General features: G+C 54.0%; 2 protein-coding genes and 1 long non-coding RNA gene across 3 annotated transcripts; 1 reads left to right on the top strand and 2 right to left on the bottom strand.

The window, feature by feature from the left end:
* The first annotated feature begins 989 nt into the window (after positions 1-989).
* LOC129544594 (uncharacterized) lies at positions 990-2,893 on the top strand. Its single transcript, XR_008683487.2, has 3 exons — positions 990-1,296; positions 1,838-1,997; positions 2,641-2,893. It is a non-coding gene; the product is annotated as an uncharacterized LOC129544594 (long non-coding RNA).
* Positions 2,894-6,908: 4,015 nt separating this feature from the next.
* On the bottom strand, positions 6,909-13,081 carry LOC129538587 (L-xylulose reductase-like). The gene is made up of 8 exons (XM_055398806.2): positions 12,926-13,081; positions 9,234-9,479; positions 8,640-8,794; positions 8,500-8,542; positions 8,324-8,423; positions 8,157-8,221; positions 7,948-8,065; positions 6,909-7,828 (listed from the first exon to the last, which is right to left on the bottom strand). The coding sequence occupies exons 1-8, from the start codon at positions 13,079-13,081 to the stop codon at positions 7,725-7,727; spliced, it is 987 nt and encodes a 328-aa protein (XP_055254781.2). The 3' UTR covers positions 6,909-7,724.
* LOC129537984 (carbonyl reductase [NADPH] 2) lies at positions 12,963-15,257 on the bottom strand. Its single transcript, XM_055397903.2, has 8 exons — positions 15,017-15,257; positions 14,402-14,499; positions 14,143-14,297; positions 14,014-14,056; positions 13,822-13,921; positions 13,635-13,699; positions 13,308-13,425; positions 12,963-13,211 (listed from the first exon to the last, which is right to left on the bottom strand). The coding sequence occupies exons 1-8, from the start codon at positions 15,066-15,068 to the stop codon at positions 13,108-13,110; spliced, it is 735 nt and encodes a 244-aa protein (XP_055253878.1). The 5' UTR covers positions 15,069-15,257; the 3' UTR covers positions 12,963-13,107.
* Positions 15,258-16,588: the final 1,331 nt, after the last annotated feature.

Raw genomic sequence — 16,588 nt, 5'->3', positions numbered from 1 at the left:
GGTGGGCAGAACTCGCCACCCCCGATGAGAGGCCCAACTGGGACTGTAACACAAAGGAAGGGAGGGCCCCCCTAGAGAGATATCGGGCGACTATTTTACAAGGCCTCACGAGGGGGACCCGAAAAGCTATGAGTATCGCAAAACCCTCCGAAGTGATTCAAAGGGAAACCTAATCACCCTCTGAGTTCTATGAAAGACTGTGTGAGGCCTATAGAGTTTATATACCAATAGATCCGGAGGCCACTGGGTCTCAGATGATGATAAATGCAGCCTTTGTGTCTCAAACCTACCCCGAAAATGTCAGATGTGGGGCACCAAGTGACTCATGAATTTTATACATCTCTGAATGCCCAGTACCTTTGTTGGGAACAGACTTGCTGTCTAAATTGGGGGCACAAGTGACCTTTCCCCCCACGAAAGACCCACTGTTTGAGTGGGCTCAGCCACCTATTTACTCTTCCTCTCAGCAACCCCTCAAGATGCATGGAGGTTGCACGATCTCCTGGAAGGGAAACCGGACGCGCTAAACAGTCAAGAGAGAGTTAACAATTCCCTGAGGTCTGGGCGGAAGACAACCCCTCCACCCCAGGCTTGCAAAACAACAGTCCCATTGGTAATAGAACTCAAACCCGATACAATTACATCAGCACTCACCAGCCTTGGGCCTGCCAGGCCTTGCTAAGCCATTTACTCTTCATGTGACTGAAAAGGACAAGGTGGCTGTGGGAGTGCTGTCCCAGACGATGGGGACACAGGACAGACCGGTGACTTATCTCTGATCAGCCAGACAGTGTTGCCACTGGGTGGCTGCGATGCTTACGGGCCGTTGCTGCAGTTGCCTTACTGGTCCGGGAGGCAACCAAGCTGACTTTGGGCCAAGATTTGCTCGTAAAAGTCCTGCATGAGGTCAACACTCTCCTGCGAGTGGACCCCCATAAATGGCTGTCAACATCCCGGATTACTCAATACCAGGGACTGTTACGTGAGAACTCCCATGTTACTACTGAGGCTTGTCAGGCCCTGAGTCTGGCCACTCCTTCCTGTGGGAGAAGGTGGGCCCTCACATGATTGCAAGGAAATATGCCAGCAGACCTGACTTGAGAGACCAGCCAATCCCGGACCCAGATTTGGTCCTGTACACCAATGGCACCAACCTGGTGAAACAAGGACAATGGCTGTTGGGATATGCAGTAGTCAGGGGAGAATCCATCGTTGAGGCCAGCTCTCTGCCATCACACTGGTTCGCTCAACAGGCTGAACTATGTGCTCTAATCCCGGCCCTCCAGCTGTCAAAAGGTAAGAAGACAAAGTTTACACAGACTCCAGGTATGCTTTTGCCACACTACAAGTACACAGGGCTCTGTATAAGGAGAGAGGCCTTTTGACAGCTAGTGAAAAAGATTAAAAATAGGAAGAAATTCTGACCCTATTAGATGCTGCCTGGGAACCAGAAAGGGGGTTGCTGAGGACATCAAAAAGAGGATAATCCCCAGGCTCAGGGAAACAGACTGACAGATAAGACCACGAAACAAGCAGCCGAGGGCTTGGGGGTGACAAGTGAAGCTCCTATTAAAGCTCTCATATTGGCAGAACTGCCTGACCTAACACTGGACTCTCCAAAATACACTGAAGCCCAAAACCAACTAGCCAAAGTGGAAGGGGCCATCTAGACTGAAAAGGGATGGTGGGAATTGCCAAGTGGCAAGTTATTGGTACCAGAGGAGCTGGTACCCACTCTGGTAAGCCAAACACACCAAGCGACTCACCTAGGCCATGATAAACTGGAAGAGGTAATTCAAAAATATTTCTTGGTTCCCCACCTCTCTTCCCTATGCAGGACAGAATCTCAGAACTGCACTGCCTGCTCACAGATCAATGCTGCCTCTCGGCACAGATGGAAACCTCCAGGGATTCAGCTAAAAGGCACGCTGTACTTTGAACACCTGGAAGTAGACTTCACCGAAATGAAACCTCAGCAACACTACCTGCTGGTCATGGTATGTACATTCTCAGGAAGCTTTTCCTACCGGGGCTGAAAGAGCATCAGAAGTAGCCCAGTGCCTGCTTAGGGAGATAGGAGATAGTCCCCAGATTTGTATTTCCTACCAGCTTTGGATCAGACAATGGCCTGCCTTTCGTAACTGATTTAGTACAACAAATAAGCAAAACTGTAAACATCAAATGGAAACTACACACTGCATATAGGCCCCAGAGTTCTGGGATAGTGGAACGAACTAACTGGACACTTAAAGAGACAGTCTCCAAAATGGATCATAGAGACTGACTGCTCCTGGATGGAATTGCTTCCGATGGCTCCACTTAGACTCAGGATGACCCCACGGTCCCATGGCTATTCTCCATACGAAATTGTGTATGGGAGGCCCCCTCCCATACTAAAATAGCTGTCAACAAATTAGCCTCAGGTAAGGGGAGATGAGATTTCACAGCTGATGGAACAACTGGGTAAGGTAATAAATCAGGTAACTAAGTTTGTACAAGAAAGGGTGCCATTCCCCTTTGGGGTACAGATTCACAAATTTGTGCCCGGGGATCAGGTGTGGGCCAAGGACTGGAAACACGACTCCTTGGCCCCACATTGGAAGGGTCCGTATACTGTTGTTCTAACCAGCCCTGCTGCAGTTAAAGTTGCAGGTGTCACTCCCTGGATCCTCCACATGAGGGTGAAGAGAGCATACCACGTGGACTGGAGGACGCTGAGTGGACTACACAAAAGGACCCCACTGATCCCGGTGAAACCAAGATCATCTTAAAGAAGAAGAGATGAAGCTCTACAATCAACTGCTGCTACAAGGACTTGCTGGTGTCATCTTGGGACCAACCATCATTTCAGCACAAAGAGGGACCTGTGCTATAATTAAAGCTGAATGTTGTGTATATATTCCTGATTTATCTGGCAATGTATCAGCTGCTTTAGATTACATGAAAAACCAGGTAAAAGCAATGTCAAATGAAAACATTCCTTTCTGGACTTCGGTCCTATCTTGGGTGAAGGGGGATTGGTGGAAAACTATATTTACCATTGTTACAATTCCCTTGATAGTTCTGCTTTGTGGACCCTGCATTTTACAATGTATCATGAACTTTGTAACCCAAAGGTTGGTGTCATTCTCCCAAATTGGTGGTCAGAGAGTCAGGGTCCAATATATCCCTATGAATGATGCTCATACTATGAATTAAGAGCATCAAGAGCGGGGAATGAAGGAGGAAAGAGACAGAGCAAGCTCTATCTTGAAAGCAGGACTCCATCCTGGGCCGGACTGTGGACTTTGAGTTACATGCCCAGTGTCTATGGAAACGACATACCAACTGGAAAACCAGCCCCCAGAAGGAAGAGTCCCAGGGCTCGTACCTAGACTCTCCGTCACCTAAAAGAATACCCTAATTATCTGTGTAACCAAATAGAATCATATGTTCTATTATGATTATTGGGATATGACCACAAGCCTATTGGTAATTGTCCACTGAGATCCAGCCAGTCCATCCTAAAGATCAGTCCTGGGTGTTCATTGGAAGGACTGATGTTGAAACTCTAATATTTTGGCCATCTGATGCGAAGAGCTGACTCATCTGAAAAGACCCTGATGCTGGGAAAGATTGAAGGCGGGAGGAGAAGGAGATGACAGAGGATGAGATGGTTGGATGGCATCACCAACTCTATGGACATGAGTTTCAGTAAACTCTAGGACTTGGTGATGGACAGGGAGGCCTGGTGTGCTGCGGTTCATGGGGTCGCAAAGAGTTGGACACGACGGAACGACTGAACTGAACTACCTAGGCCTAAGGCATATGAATCACAGGTTAACTTTGATTGTATCTTTCTTTTCCTTTGTTCAGAATAGTTTCAGGGAATTTAGGGAGGTAGGTTTGGGCACGTACATTAGAGTATATAAGGTTTTCACAAAAACTGGTCAGGGTCCTTGGCTAAGAGGAGACTCTTCCTTTGGCCTGCAGGTGTAATAACCTGCACTACCCTATCTGCATTGTCCTTCTGAGTGAGTTTGTTTCCCAGAATGCGTGGCTACATGATCACTCACCCAGAGCCAGACATCCTGGAATGTGAAGTCAAGTGGGCCTTAGGAAGCATCACGACAAACAAAGCTAGTGGAGGTGATGGAATTTCAGTTGAGCTATTTCAAATCCTAAGAGACGATGCTGTGAAAGTGCTGCACTCAATATGCCAGCAAATTTGGAAAACTCAGCAGTGGCCACAGGACTGGAAAAGGTCAGTTTTCATTCCAATGCCAAAGAAAGCCAATGCTAAAGAATGCTCAAACTAGGCACAATTCCACTCATCTCACATGCTGGTAAAGTAATGATTAAAATTCTCCAAGGCAGGCTTCAACAGTCGTGAACTGTGAACTTCTGGATGTTCGATCTGGATTTAGAAAAGGCAGAGGAACCAGAGATCAAATTGCCAACATCTGTTGGATCATCAAAAAAGCAAGAGTCCCAGAAAAACATCTACTTCTGCTTTATTGACTATGCCAAAGCCTTTGACTGTGTGGATCACCACAAAGTGTGGCAAATTCTGAAAGAGATGGGAATACCAGACCACCTGACCTGCCTCTTGAGAAATCTGTATGCAGGTCAGGAAGCAACAGTTAAAACTGGACATGGAACATAAGACTGGATCCAAATCGGGAAAATACATCAAGGCTGTATATTGTCACCCTGCTTATTTAACTTATATGCAGAGTACATCATGAAACGCTGGGCTGGATGAAGCACAAGCTGGAATCAAGATCGCTGGGAGAAATATCAATAACCTCAAGTATGCAGGTTATACCACCCTTATGGCAGAAAGGGAAAAAGCACTAAAGAGCCTCTTGGTGAACGTGAAAGAGGAGAGTGAAAAAGTTGGCTTCAAACTCAACATTCAGAAAACTAAGATCATGGCATCTAGTCTCAGCCCTTTATGGCAAATAGATGGGAAAACAATGGAAACCTTGACAGACTTTATTGTTTTGGGCTCCAAAATCACTGCAGATGGTGACTGCAGCCATGAAATTAAAAGACGTTTGCTCCTTGGAAGAAAACTTATGACCAACCTAGATAGCATATTAAAAAGCAGAGACATTACTTTGCTGACAAAGGTCCATCTAGTCAAAGGTATGGTTTTACCAGTAGTCATATATAGATGTGAGAGTTGGACTATAAAGAAAGCTGAGTGCTGAAGAATTGATGCTTTTGAACGGTGGTGTTGGAGAAGATTCTTGAGAGTCCCTTGGACTGCCAGGATATCCAACCAATTGATCTTAAAGGAAATCAGTCCTGATTATTCATTGGAAGGACTGATGCTGAAGCTGAAACTCCAGTGCTTTGGCCACCTAATGGGAAGAACTGACTCATTTGAAAAGACCCTGTTGCTGGGAAAGATTGAAGGCGTGAGAAAAAGGGGACAACAGAGGATGAGATGGCTGGATGGCATCACCGACTCAACAGATAGGAGTTTGAGTAAACTCTGGGAGTTGGTGATGGACAGGGAGGCCTGGCATGCTGCAGTCCATGGGGGTCACAGAGTTGCACACGACAGAGCCACTGAACCCCAGCACACTGGAGGACACAGTGGGTGGGAGCAACACGGAACGGTTCTCCTGGCACCCACACATTGGGTGTGGATGTGGAGGAAGGTGGTCTGGTTAGGGGTTGGGCCTGTGGAGCAGGTATGGGAGTGCAGGCCAGTCGGGCGAAGCCAAGGTGTGGCCCTGCCCTCTCCTCTTTCCTGGCTGCCCCCAAGCTCTGTCAAGTACCTGGAGTGCTCAGCCCTGACCCAGCGGGGCCTGGACAGTGTTCCACGAGGCCATTCGGGCTGTGCTGTGCCTGCCCCCTGTGAAAAAGCCAGGAAAGAAGTGCATGGTCTTCTAGAGCCCCCACTTCCAGAGAAGCAGCCCCCTCCCTGCCTGTATCTGTTGTGTTGAGATGTGTCCTTGAGTCTGCTGTGGGGGAGCGGTGGGGGTGGGGAAGAGGAAGAAGCATGGGGATGAGGCTGCTGCTCCCGGGGCGCTGCGGGTCCTGTCTGCTCTGCCTCGTCTTCGTGGGGACGCAGCTTCAGCCTCTGCTGGCCCCCATGGGAGGCCGGAAGGGAGCAGGGTCTCCCTCAGGCGGTAGGGGTGGGTCCAGGGCAGCCCCAGGATGGGCTTCCCTGATGGGGGAGTTTGGGGGCATGGGTTCTGTCCTCGTGCTCCAGAATGGGGCAGCCCCTTCTTATTTTATACAATAAACCTTCATCATCTCCTGTTCTCATCTCATTACCGGCCCTGCCTGGGTCTCTCCCTGCCTACTCCTGCACCCTGGGGGTGCTAGGCCCCCAACCACTGCCAGCCAAGGGTACAAGCAGGTCAGCTTGACACTCCCCGATCCTCAGTCCAAAGCCACTTGTGCTCTCTGTCTCCATAGGGGGACCCAGATCAAAGTGGGAGTGAGTGTGCTTGGCCCCTTCTGGATAAAGCAAGCCCCTCCTGGATAAAGCAAGCCCCTCCTGTGCTGACCTGTCCTCTGGGAGGGCACAGCACCCCTCAGCAGCTCCCAGGGGTGGTGCAGTCAGGCCCTAGGGGGCCCTGTGGAGCCCAGGCCAAGGCCAGGGGCCACTCAACTGAGTGTTCACAAAGAACAAAAGTGTCCTACAACCCCGGAGGTGTGGACAGGACAGGAAGGGTGGCAGACAGGTCAACAGTTTGGCTTTGCTGGGCACACACGGCAGGAGGTGAGGGGTGGGCCCAGCCTGTCACCAGGACTTCACCCCTGGGGCCCGCAAGGCACCACTCTGGGCAGATCCGTGACATGAAGCCAAGTGACACTCAGCTCCCCTGCAATGGTGTGCAGAGGTGGACTGCTGGATTTCAGGAATTCTGGAGCCAGGTTTTAGGTGACCACTGTTAAGAATTACATAAAGTTGAAATCAGTTGTATTTAAAAATGAAATTAACAAATACTCAAAATTTGTTCCATCACTTCCTAAATATTTTTGTACGTGTACTATTATCTGTGCTGTGGGATGTAAGCCTTTTGTGTGTGTGTGGTGAGGACAGCATGGACAAGTGGAGGAAAGACATCTCTGTGCCAGCTCCACATCAAGGACATCGAACAGGAAGGAATCTGTCACCATGGAAGTTGGCAAATTCTACAGCTGGATCTTGTGCTGGACTGTGCCTGGTACATGGTGAAGGACTCACAACGCTGAGGGAATATTCTCTCAGTAATTGAAAACCACCACCTGATTCGGCAAAGAAGTCATTCAATCATGAACAAAGTCGTGAAGTTCCAGCACAGCCTGCTCAGTTCACTTTTGTCTTCCGCGCTGACTTAAGGAATACCAATGAACATTCATGTTAAAACACCACCGCTTCCACACTAGAGGCCTCTGGACAGGGCCGAATCCATCCTTGGTCAAATTCACTACCCTCCTTGGGAGCTGGCCTTCTGGAAGTTCCTACATGTCTGCCAGGGACTTAGCCAGGCCCGACAATCTCTGGCAGGAGAGCCAGGCTGCCACTGCACCAGGATGAGAGCTGAAAGGGTGTCTCTACCTGGGACTCGTCCCCATGCCCAGCTCTGAGCTTTGCATCTTCCGGCCACACGACTGCAGCCTAGGTGTGAGTGTGCAGGCTGGACAGAAGAATCATGTTTACTGAAGAGATGGGGAAGGGGGATGGGGGTAAAGGTGGGTTCAGCATGGAACAGGGGTGTGTGGGGATGGAGGGGGGCTTAGGTAGCCAGGAAGCCCCCATCCACAGGCACAGTGGAGCCTGTGGTCATGCTGCTGCGGTCACTGAGCAGGAAGAGGATGGTGTCCACCACGTTCTCCACCTCTGCGGGCAAGGTGCGGTTCAGGATGTGGGTGAAAGGAGCTGCCCTTCCTCCTTCCCTGCCACCCCTCACCTGAGCAGGCCACTGGCATGACTCCCAGCCGGGCTCCCGCCCAACTCACCGGCAAACCTGCCAAGGGGGATGCGGTCCAGCATGGCCTTGGCCTTCTGAGGGTCACTCCAGGCGGCCTGGCCCATGGGTGTCATCACCACCGTGGGGTTGACTGCATTCACACGGATCTGCACTGGCACAGGCAGGGGGTCAACTCGGTGGACTGAGGCTCTCTGAGCACATGGACTGGGTGATGGGAGGCATCCCACTGGGGCTCACCTTGTGTGGCCCGAGCTCCACAGCCATCACTTTGGTCAGTATGTCCAAGGCACCCTTGGTGGAGCCTGTGAGGAGGGACGGCATGTGTGGAGCCCGAGCTGCCTGCTCAGATGGGGGGGTAGCTGGGGGGTGGAAGTGGCGGTAGGGCACAGCTGGGGCTCACTCACAGTAGACACTGTGGTTAGTCTGTCCCCGTTGGGAGCCCTGGCTAGAAACATTCACGATGACCCCTGGGGCTCCCCGAGCTATCAGGCCTCGGGCCACAATCTGGAATTGCAGAAGAAGGATGAGGCAGGGCTGGCCTCACCCAGGAGTCCCCACTCCTGCCCTGAAGCCAGCGCACCTGGGACACTTGGATGACCGCCCGAAGGTTCACACTGAAAGACCTGGAGGCAGATGCACAGACCCTGGTTAGGGACTGAGGCTGCTGCAGCAGGAGACAGCCCTTCCCCAGGGCCGTTCCTCCACCCCACCCTGGCTTACATGTCATATGCCTCCTTGGTGACCTCCAGGAAGGGCTGTAGAAACGCCACAGCTGCATTGTTCACCAGCATGTCCACAGGGCCAACACCTCCCAGCGCCTGCTCCGTGGCCTCCCAGTCAGCCAGGTCCACGCACACGGCCTCTACCCCTGGGCACTGTGTATATTATGTGGTAAGGGGGCACATCTCCCAGAGGCTCCAAGCCCCGGAGAGGGTACAGCTGGGCCTCTCCCATTCAAGTGAGAGGGACTGTGTTTTCGTGACCTTTCAGTCTCACAGGGGTAGGGGGTTAGGGGTCTCAGGGGAACCAGTCTCCTTCTTGGGGCTCCCACGGTGCTGTCGGGGCAGAGTTAATTAGGCCTTTGGGTAACTCAACTCGGGGCTTCAGGACCAGGGATCTAGCCCCGCCTCCAGCCAGTCTACTTCCTCCCAGCTCCAGAGCGCCTCTGGCCCAGCAAAGCAGCCATTTCTGCCTCCTCCCAAGTCCAGGGGGAATCGTCGCTCTTCCGCGCGTCCGGCGAAGGGCGGGGGTGCTAGCTGGGCCGCCCTCAGCTCCCCCCTGCTGCCCCCTGGGCTGGGACAGGGCGGCGCCTACCTCGCGGACCAGGCTGTCCAGGTCGGTCCGGGTCCGGCTCACGACCACCACTCGCGCGCCCGCCGCGTGTAGCGCTTTGACAGAGCCGTGCCCGATGCCTACGAGGAGCGCGGATGAGTGAGGGTACCCATCCCCGGCCACCTTTGCCCGCCCCCGGCCCCCTCTGCCCGCCCCCGTGACGAGCGCCCGGCGAATCTCAGATCCATGATGTTCCGGCGGCCACACCGCGAATTTTGAGCGACGCTCCTGGGTTCAGAAGGGCGCGGGGCGGGGCGCGGCGGGTCAATAGCAGGGTGGTGTCCCGCCGCGGGCGGGGATATTCAAATAGCGTCTCCCCGCGGGGCGATTGGCTGAAAGGAGTGGGCGCGGCCGAAGTGAGGCACACAGGGTGCTCGCCTGACCCTGGGGCAGAGTTTATCAAATTGCCTTCTCTGTGGCGCTTCAACCCGAGGGAAATGTTAGCGGGCCCCGCCTACATTTTTCCCTTCCCAAGTAGGTCATTCAGTTCAGTTCAGTTCAGTTCAGTCGCTCAGTCGTGTCCGACTCTCCGCGACCCCATGAACTACAGCACGCCAGGCCTCCCTGTCCATCACCAACTCCCGGAGTTCACTCAAACTCATGTCCACAGAGTCGGTGATGCCATCCAGCCATCTCATTCTCCGTCGTCCCCTTCTCCTCCCGCCCCCAACCTTTCCCAGCATCAGAGTCTTTTCCAGTGAGTCAACTCGTCGCATGAGGTGGCCAAAGTATTGCAGTTTCAGCTTTAGCATCAGTCCCTCCAATGAACATCCAGGATTGATCTCCTTTAGAATGGACTGGTTGGATCTCCTTGCAGTATAAGGGACTCTCAAGAGTCTTCTCCAACACCGCAGTTCAAAAGCATCGATTCTTCGGCGATCAGCTTTCTTCACAGTCCCCGCCTACATTTTTCCCTTCCCAAGTAGGTCATTACAAAAAAAAAAAAAATAGTAATAAAATCAGATTTGGTAATTAATACCGGATAGAAGGTAGCTCGTGAAAGAGAACGCGGTGCTAACCCTTTTTTTGTTTCTGAGAAGAAAAGTTTGGGTAAAAGGATCACATGCTCCCCTCTCCCAGACCTGGGAGCAGCTCACTAAAGCTCACTTGTAGTGCTTAGAGCGAAAGGGTTTGGACAAGCCTACAAGCCTGAAGAAGAGCTGATACGAAGAACTGACTCCTTGGAAAAGACCCTGATGCTGGGAAAGACTGAAGGCAGGAGTAGAAGGGGACGACAGAGGATGAAATGGTTGGATAGCATCACCGACTCGATGGACATGAGCTTGAACAAGCTCCAGGATTTAGTGCTGGACAGGGAAGCCTCGGATGGTGCAGGCTATGGGGTCACAAAAAGTGGGACACGACTGAATGATGGAACTGAACTGATAAGCCTGAAGTAGAGGCCAAGGACAACAAAGGTGCACTTTAGCTGCAAAGGGTGTTGAAACACTGACTCGTCTGACCCACCCACAGAAGGTCACTAGTACTTCAAAAACTAGGATAGGTTGGGATGGGTTAGGCTTGGGGTCATCAGGGTACCAGTGGCCTGCAAGGGCAAGCATTGCTTCCCAGAGCTTTAGGGTCAGTTAGAGATATATGTGTGCTCATGTGTCCATGCATGCACTGGTTCCATCTGTTAAAGCTACTTTGTTCTGTGGATCATGGTGGGAAAGTCTAGAACCTGCCCTGAGCCTTCTTTGGCCAGGATTATGTAAGGAATTGGTGACTACAGGGCCCCTGGGTCATGTGGCTTTGGGCCCAGAAGGGTGGATTGTCTGGAGGAGACAGTGGTCTGGGGTCAGCAGGAGGCACAGATTTTAGGAGCCCGTGGAGGATCGCCAAGTGAGTTCTCCCTACCAGACCTGGTCATGTGGTACTGCCCATCCCCTCTGGGCTCCCACCTAACCCTGCCTTCTGCTCCTAACCTTGGACCTTGCCATCTGCCTGCCAGAAGCCAAGGGGCAGGGAATGGGGGGGACAGTCCTCAGCCTGTCCTTCCTGAGAGGCACATCAGCTCAGATCTCTTCACTGGCTTTTCCTGGCCCCCCAGAATGGTGTCCAAATCCTTTCTTTGTCCTGTGATCCTCTGTGGACCAATTCAATTCAGTCACTCAGCTGTGTCCAACTCTTTGCGACCCCATGGACTGCAGCATGCCAAGTGTTCCTGTCCATCAGCAACTCCCAGAGTGGGCCAGTTGCACTGATCCAGATCAGTTTTGGCACAGACCTTGCTCTGGAAGCCCTGAGACTGAGCAGAAGCACCCTTTGCTCTCTCAACCCAGCGTTACCATTGCCTGGACGGCCCCACCCCAGCCCCTTGTCTGTTGCCCCTTGCCCAGGGTTGTACACTGCACCAGGCCAGCTGACTGACCACCTCAGGCCCTCATCACACACTCAGATGGCCTGGGTCCTGCAGCAAGCTGACCAGGGCAAGCTGAATCCCAGCAGGGCCCGGGAGACCCTCTAGCTGCCCCAGCTCCAGAGCTCTTGTGTCCAGGACCAGGCCAGGAACAGTGGGCAGGGCAGCAGCTCTGGACACTTCCCCATCTGGGGCTGCCCTCTTCATGGATGGTCTTGTGGGGGAATGTGTGCCCCAAGGTGAAACTGGGTTTCTCACAGTTGGAGAAACTATAATGGTCCAGCACCAGCCCCCTGCCTCCTTCACACCAGGGCTGAGAGTTCAGGCCCATCTTCCGTAGGGATGGTCCAGAGCATCTCCCTGCAGCTCCTCAGACCCTCTTCCTTCTCCAGCCAAAGTTAGTCAGAGCACGGGGTGCTGGGCTGAAGGTCAGAGCCAGAACCATGGAGAAGGAAAGTTGGGTGCAGGCTGCCCTCTGCACAGAGAAGGTTGGGTGTAGCAGGGGCTTGGACAACAAAGACAAGGAAACACAGCCATTCAAATCAGCTGTGGAATTCCTTTGGCTTTGGATCTGCCCCCTCTCTACCTCTTGTAAGATTAATTTGTGTGGCTCAGTCTCTGATGCTCCCCTCCCTGCCCTTGGGGCAAGCTCATCCAGAGCCCTAGGCAAGGCTACTAGTTTCCAGGAGAAACTATTTATTTAGGCAAATCCACCCTAGCACATTGGACAACACAGTGGGTGGGAGTGACAGGGACCTGGTCTCCTGGCACCCACACATTGGGTGTGGATGTGGAAGAATGTGGTCTGGTTCGGAGGTGGGGCTTCCCTGGTAGCTTGGACGGTAAAGCGTCTGCCTACAATGCGGGAGACCCGGGTTCCATCCCTGGGTCGGGGAGATTCCCTTGAGAAGGAAATGAAGGAAATGGCAACCCACTCCAGTATTCACGCCTGGAAAGTCCCATGGACCGAGGAGCCTGGTGGGCTACAGTCAATGGGGTCGCAAAGAATTGGACACGACTAAGCGACTTCTAAGAGTCGGACACGACTGAGCGACTTCACTTCATTTTTCACTTTCATGCATTGGAGAAGGAAAGGGCAACCCACTCCAGTGTTCTTGCCTGGAGAATCCCAGGGACGGGGGAGCCTGGTGGGCTGCCGTCTATGGGGTCGCACAGAGTCGGACACGACTGAAGCGATTTAGCAGCAGCAGCAAGCGACTTCTCTCTTCTCTTCGGGGGTGGGCAGGGTGGGGCAGGTATGGGTTTGCAGGCTGTTGGGGCGCTGCCGAAGTGTGTCGTGGAGGTGGGACCAAACCTTGGGCGCGGGCCTGCAGATGGTTGTCTGGGCTTGGGCGTGGACGGCGTCGGGGGCGTGGTCTAGGGCGTGGAGACGTGTTCCCCTGGTGGCCCTGGAGGCCTGAGGGCGAGGCGGCGGGGCGTGGAAGCGAGGCCAGGCTCGGCCGCCCACCATCCCGCTGGCGCCCAGAGCGTGGCGCTCTAGGAGGCCAGGTACCCGGCGTCCACCAGGATGCCCGACCCGCTGGTGGAGGCGCTGTGGTCGCTGAGCAGGAAGAGGATGCTGTTGACCACGTCTTCCACCTCTGCAGTGAGTGGCGGGCGGGGTCAGCGCTGCTCGGCCGGGCTGGGTTTGCCCAAACGCCCCAGCCGCGCCCGTCACTCCGCGAAGTCCCCCTGACCTGCAAACTTCCTCAGCGGGTGGCGCTCCTTCAGCTTCTGGGATTCCTCAGAGTCAGTCGTGACTTTTTGGCCCATGGCTGTCAGCACCACCGTTGGATTCACGGAGTTCACCCGGATCTGGGGCCGGAGGGGCCAGAGGGTCGGCATCAGACGGTGTAGGAACCCCGCCCTCACGGCCCCCACTGAGCTTGCTCACTCACCCCTTGAAGCCCCCTACCCCCGTTCTGATCCCCAGGCCCCAACCTTGCCCACCACCACCCACCTGACCCCTACCCTGCGTGCCTTCTTAGGCCTGGGTCCCTGGCACCCAGGGCCCCCATGCCTACCTTGTATGGTCCCAGCTCCATGGCCATGGATTTGGTCAGCATGGTCATTGCACCCTTGGTGGAGCCTGTGAGGAGAAAGCAGCACTGAGGATCCTTAAGGTTTCAGCAGGCTTTGCATGAGGCCCAGCCCGGGAGCCCAACTGCTCCTGCCCAGAATAGGGGCTCAAGACTGGACAGACTGACTCACTGTAGACAGCTAGCTTGGGGAATGTGACATGGGCCACCATGCTGGAGACATTGACAATGGAGCCAGGGACTCCACGGTTGATCATGCCCCGGGCCACAATCTGGAAGGCAAGACAGGGGACGGCCTGAGCCCACCACACCCCCCACCTCCCCGGGCCTGTCCGTGCTGAGCCACAGCCTCCCACCGCCTCACCTGGGACACCTGCAACACAGAACGCAGGTTCACATTGAAGGACCTGGGGAGACAGCAGACAGATCATGGTCACACCTGAACCATGTCCTGGACAGCTCTCTCCCGTCAACTTCCTTCCCTCCTCCTCACCTGTCAAAGTCCTCCTTGGTGGTCTCCAAGAAGGGCCTCAACAGTGCCACGGCGGCATTGTTCACCAGCAAGTCCACGGGGCCCACTCCACCCAGAGCGTTCTCTGTGGCCTCCCAGTCACCCAGGTCCACACACACAGGCTCTATCCCGGGACACTGTGGGGAGGCATTGGCTGGTGACCAAAGGGGTGATCCTGGAAGGCTTGTGAGTCATCCCCAAGGGTCACAGCCCCAGGTCACACTAGGCCTGCACACCTCACCTCCTTGGAGAGGCTGACCAGGTCAGCACTGGTACGGCTCACGGCCACCACTGTGGCTCCTGAGGCATGAAGGGCCTTCACCGTGTCCCGTCCGATCCCTACAGGGGTTCACCAGGCAGGAAGATGGCCCAACAAGTCTGGACCAAGACTGCGGGTGGGGGCTACAGATATGCTGCTCAGGAAAGAGTGATGAGAGGGTGCTGGCCAGAGGGGTGTTGGCCCAGGAGGTGGCGGGAGGCAGGGATCTGGACAACCAAGATCTGGCCAAGGGAGGCCCAGAGGGCAGCCCCTTCCTGCTGGGCCCATGGAAGAGGCCTTGGCTAGATGCTCCCCCATCTGCCCAGACTGAGTCTGAGGGCTATCCTCTCAGGAGGGCTCTTGCATTGACCAGGGAGAGGCTAGAGTCCTGTCCCAGTGGGGCCTGCTGGATGGTAGGGAGCAGTGCAGGCCTACTTTGGCTTGTTCGGTGGTTGGAGTGGGGGGTACTTGCTGGCAGGGCAGGCTGTGACAGGCACAAAGGGAATGTGCAGGCCCCAACATTAGGCTCTGGGTCTGCACACTTTGCTCTCTAAGCTCAGTTCCTCTCACACCCCCACCTGCCCGGCTCACACTCACCTTTTCCTGCTCCTGTCACCAGGGCCCGAAGACCACTGAAATTCAGCTGCATGGTGCTGCTCCAAGCCACTGTTCAACTGGAAATGAGGGTGTGGGGATTTTATAGGCTGGGTCTGGGTCAGGCCGGGTGGTTTGGGGTGGGGCTGGCCTGAGAAGGAGAAGCTAGGGGCACCGGGCGGGGCCCGGCATCAACACAGCTTCTGTTTCCTATTTACACAAACCTGCCTCTCTGGAAAGGGTCACCTTCCTTACCCACAATCCAAAGGGGCCAGGCAGAAGCTCCATCCTGGGTTTGGAAAACAAGCTAGAAATAAACCCTGGGGTGTGGAACATGTTCCTTTCTGGCTGGCTGGAAGCAGATGGCCTGGAGCTGGTCCCTGCGAGCCCTGAGTCTGGAGCACTGGGGTGACCGCCAAGAAATACTAGGCTTCAGGCTGGCCCCCTGCACCTGCCGACCTGGATCACACCATGCCCCAGTCTGGGGGCCACTTTGGCCTCGGGAATCTTCTTCACCCGCCCCTTGCCAGCCTCGGACTCTTACTTCTCAGACATGCCTGTGGGCCCCAGCCACCTACACCTCACTCTCATTCAGGGCTCCTGGCAGAAAACCCATCCCACCTCTCTGAGACCTCTCTGACTCCTGGAGGCCCAGATGGGCTTGCTCTTCTGATCCTGTGAATTCATTAGTGACTAAAAGGAAGGCAGTCCCTGCCCTGCCAGCGACTCAGGTGACATATCCAACCTGGCTCTCTCCCCTCACACTTGTCAGAAACTCATTCTTTTTTTTTTTTTTGGCCTTGCTTGCAGAATCTTCGTTCCCAGACTAGGCACTGAATCTGGGCCCTGGCAGTGAAAGTCCTAACCCCTGGACCATCAGGAAATTCCCAGACCATTCCTTTTTTTTTTCCTTTTCAAATTAGCAATAATCACTCATTGGATAAACCTCATTGGCTGTGGTACTGCTGCTGTGCAAAGCTAGAGAAACATTCTTAAAAGAGGTTCGGGATGCAGACTGTGGAAGTGGAAAACTGACAATCAATTCTGTGCATGAGTGAGCTGGCCAAGAATACACAACAGGGGACACCCTGAGCAACAGAGGGCTGAGTCCTCATGTACAGTGTGACTAGCAGGTTTCTTCACGGGACCAAACCACAGGATAGAGCACACCTACTCCCAGACCATTCATGAGCCCTGGGAGCTAAACTCCAGGTGGCCTGATGAAAAGGAACATCCATTGGCTGTGGCATACTCTAGCCCTACCCCTGTCCCCACCGTCCCGCCCGCACTGCCTGCCTGATCTACTCTCAGAGATCCTTCTGGGGAGTGTTCTCCCAAATGCCCATAAGTTTAAAAAGTCTCCCTACCTCCATGAATCCCCACCCCAAACAAAACCCTAGCAGCACCTGCCCCATTCAACCAAGGCCATCACTACACTCTAGACACATTTTCAAATGCTAAAGACAATATTTATTTTGAAGTAATTCAGTTGCAAGGATAGCAGGAGCTTTTCTCCTTGAACCATTTGAGAGAAATTTGCAAAACCAGCATTCCGTCACCCCCAGATAGCTCAGC

Source organism: Moschus berezovskii, chromosome 20, assembly GCF_049115385.1.
Source record: "Moschus berezovskii isolate FMDL1 chromosome 20, NW_MosBer_1.0, whole genome shotgun sequence".
Lineage (NCBI taxonomy): Eukaryota > Metazoa > Chordata > Mammalia > Artiodactyla > Moschidae > Moschus > Moschus berezovskii.
This window is presented reverse-complemented; position numbering and strand designations above follow the sequence as displayed.

What these genes read in the sequence shown, in the direction of transcription:
- LOC129538587 (XM_055398806.2), bottom strand. Translation starts at nt 13,081, where the DNA reads ATGGTGGGCGGCCGAGCCTGGCCTCGCTTCCACGCCCCGCCGCCTCGC. An exon ending in CGGTCATCCAAGTGTCCCAG is followed by an intron (nt 8,424 to 8,499) that starts GTGCGCTGGCTT and finishes CTGCAATTCCAG; the next exon opens with ATTGTGGCCCGAGGCCTGAT. An exon ending in CCCCCTTGGCAGGTTTGCCG is followed by an intron (nt 7,829 to 7,947) that starts GTGAGTTGGGCG and finishes CCTTGCCCGCAG; the next exon opens with AGGTGGAGAACGTGGTGGAC.
- LOC129537984 (XM_055397903.2), bottom strand. Translation starts at nt 15,068, where the DNA reads ATGCAGCTGAATTTCAGTGGTCTTCGGGCCCTGGTGACAGGAGCAGGA. An exon ending in TGGTCAGCCTCTCCAAGGAG is followed by an intron (nt 14,298 to 14,401) that starts GTGAGGTGTGCA and finishes GCCTCCCCACAG; the next exon opens with TGTCCCGGGATAGAGCCTGT. An exon ending in ACCAAGGAGGACTTTGACAG is followed by an intron (nt 14,057 to 14,142) that starts GTGAGGAGGAGG and finishes CTGTCTCCCCAG; the next exon opens with GTCCTTCAATGTGAACCTGC.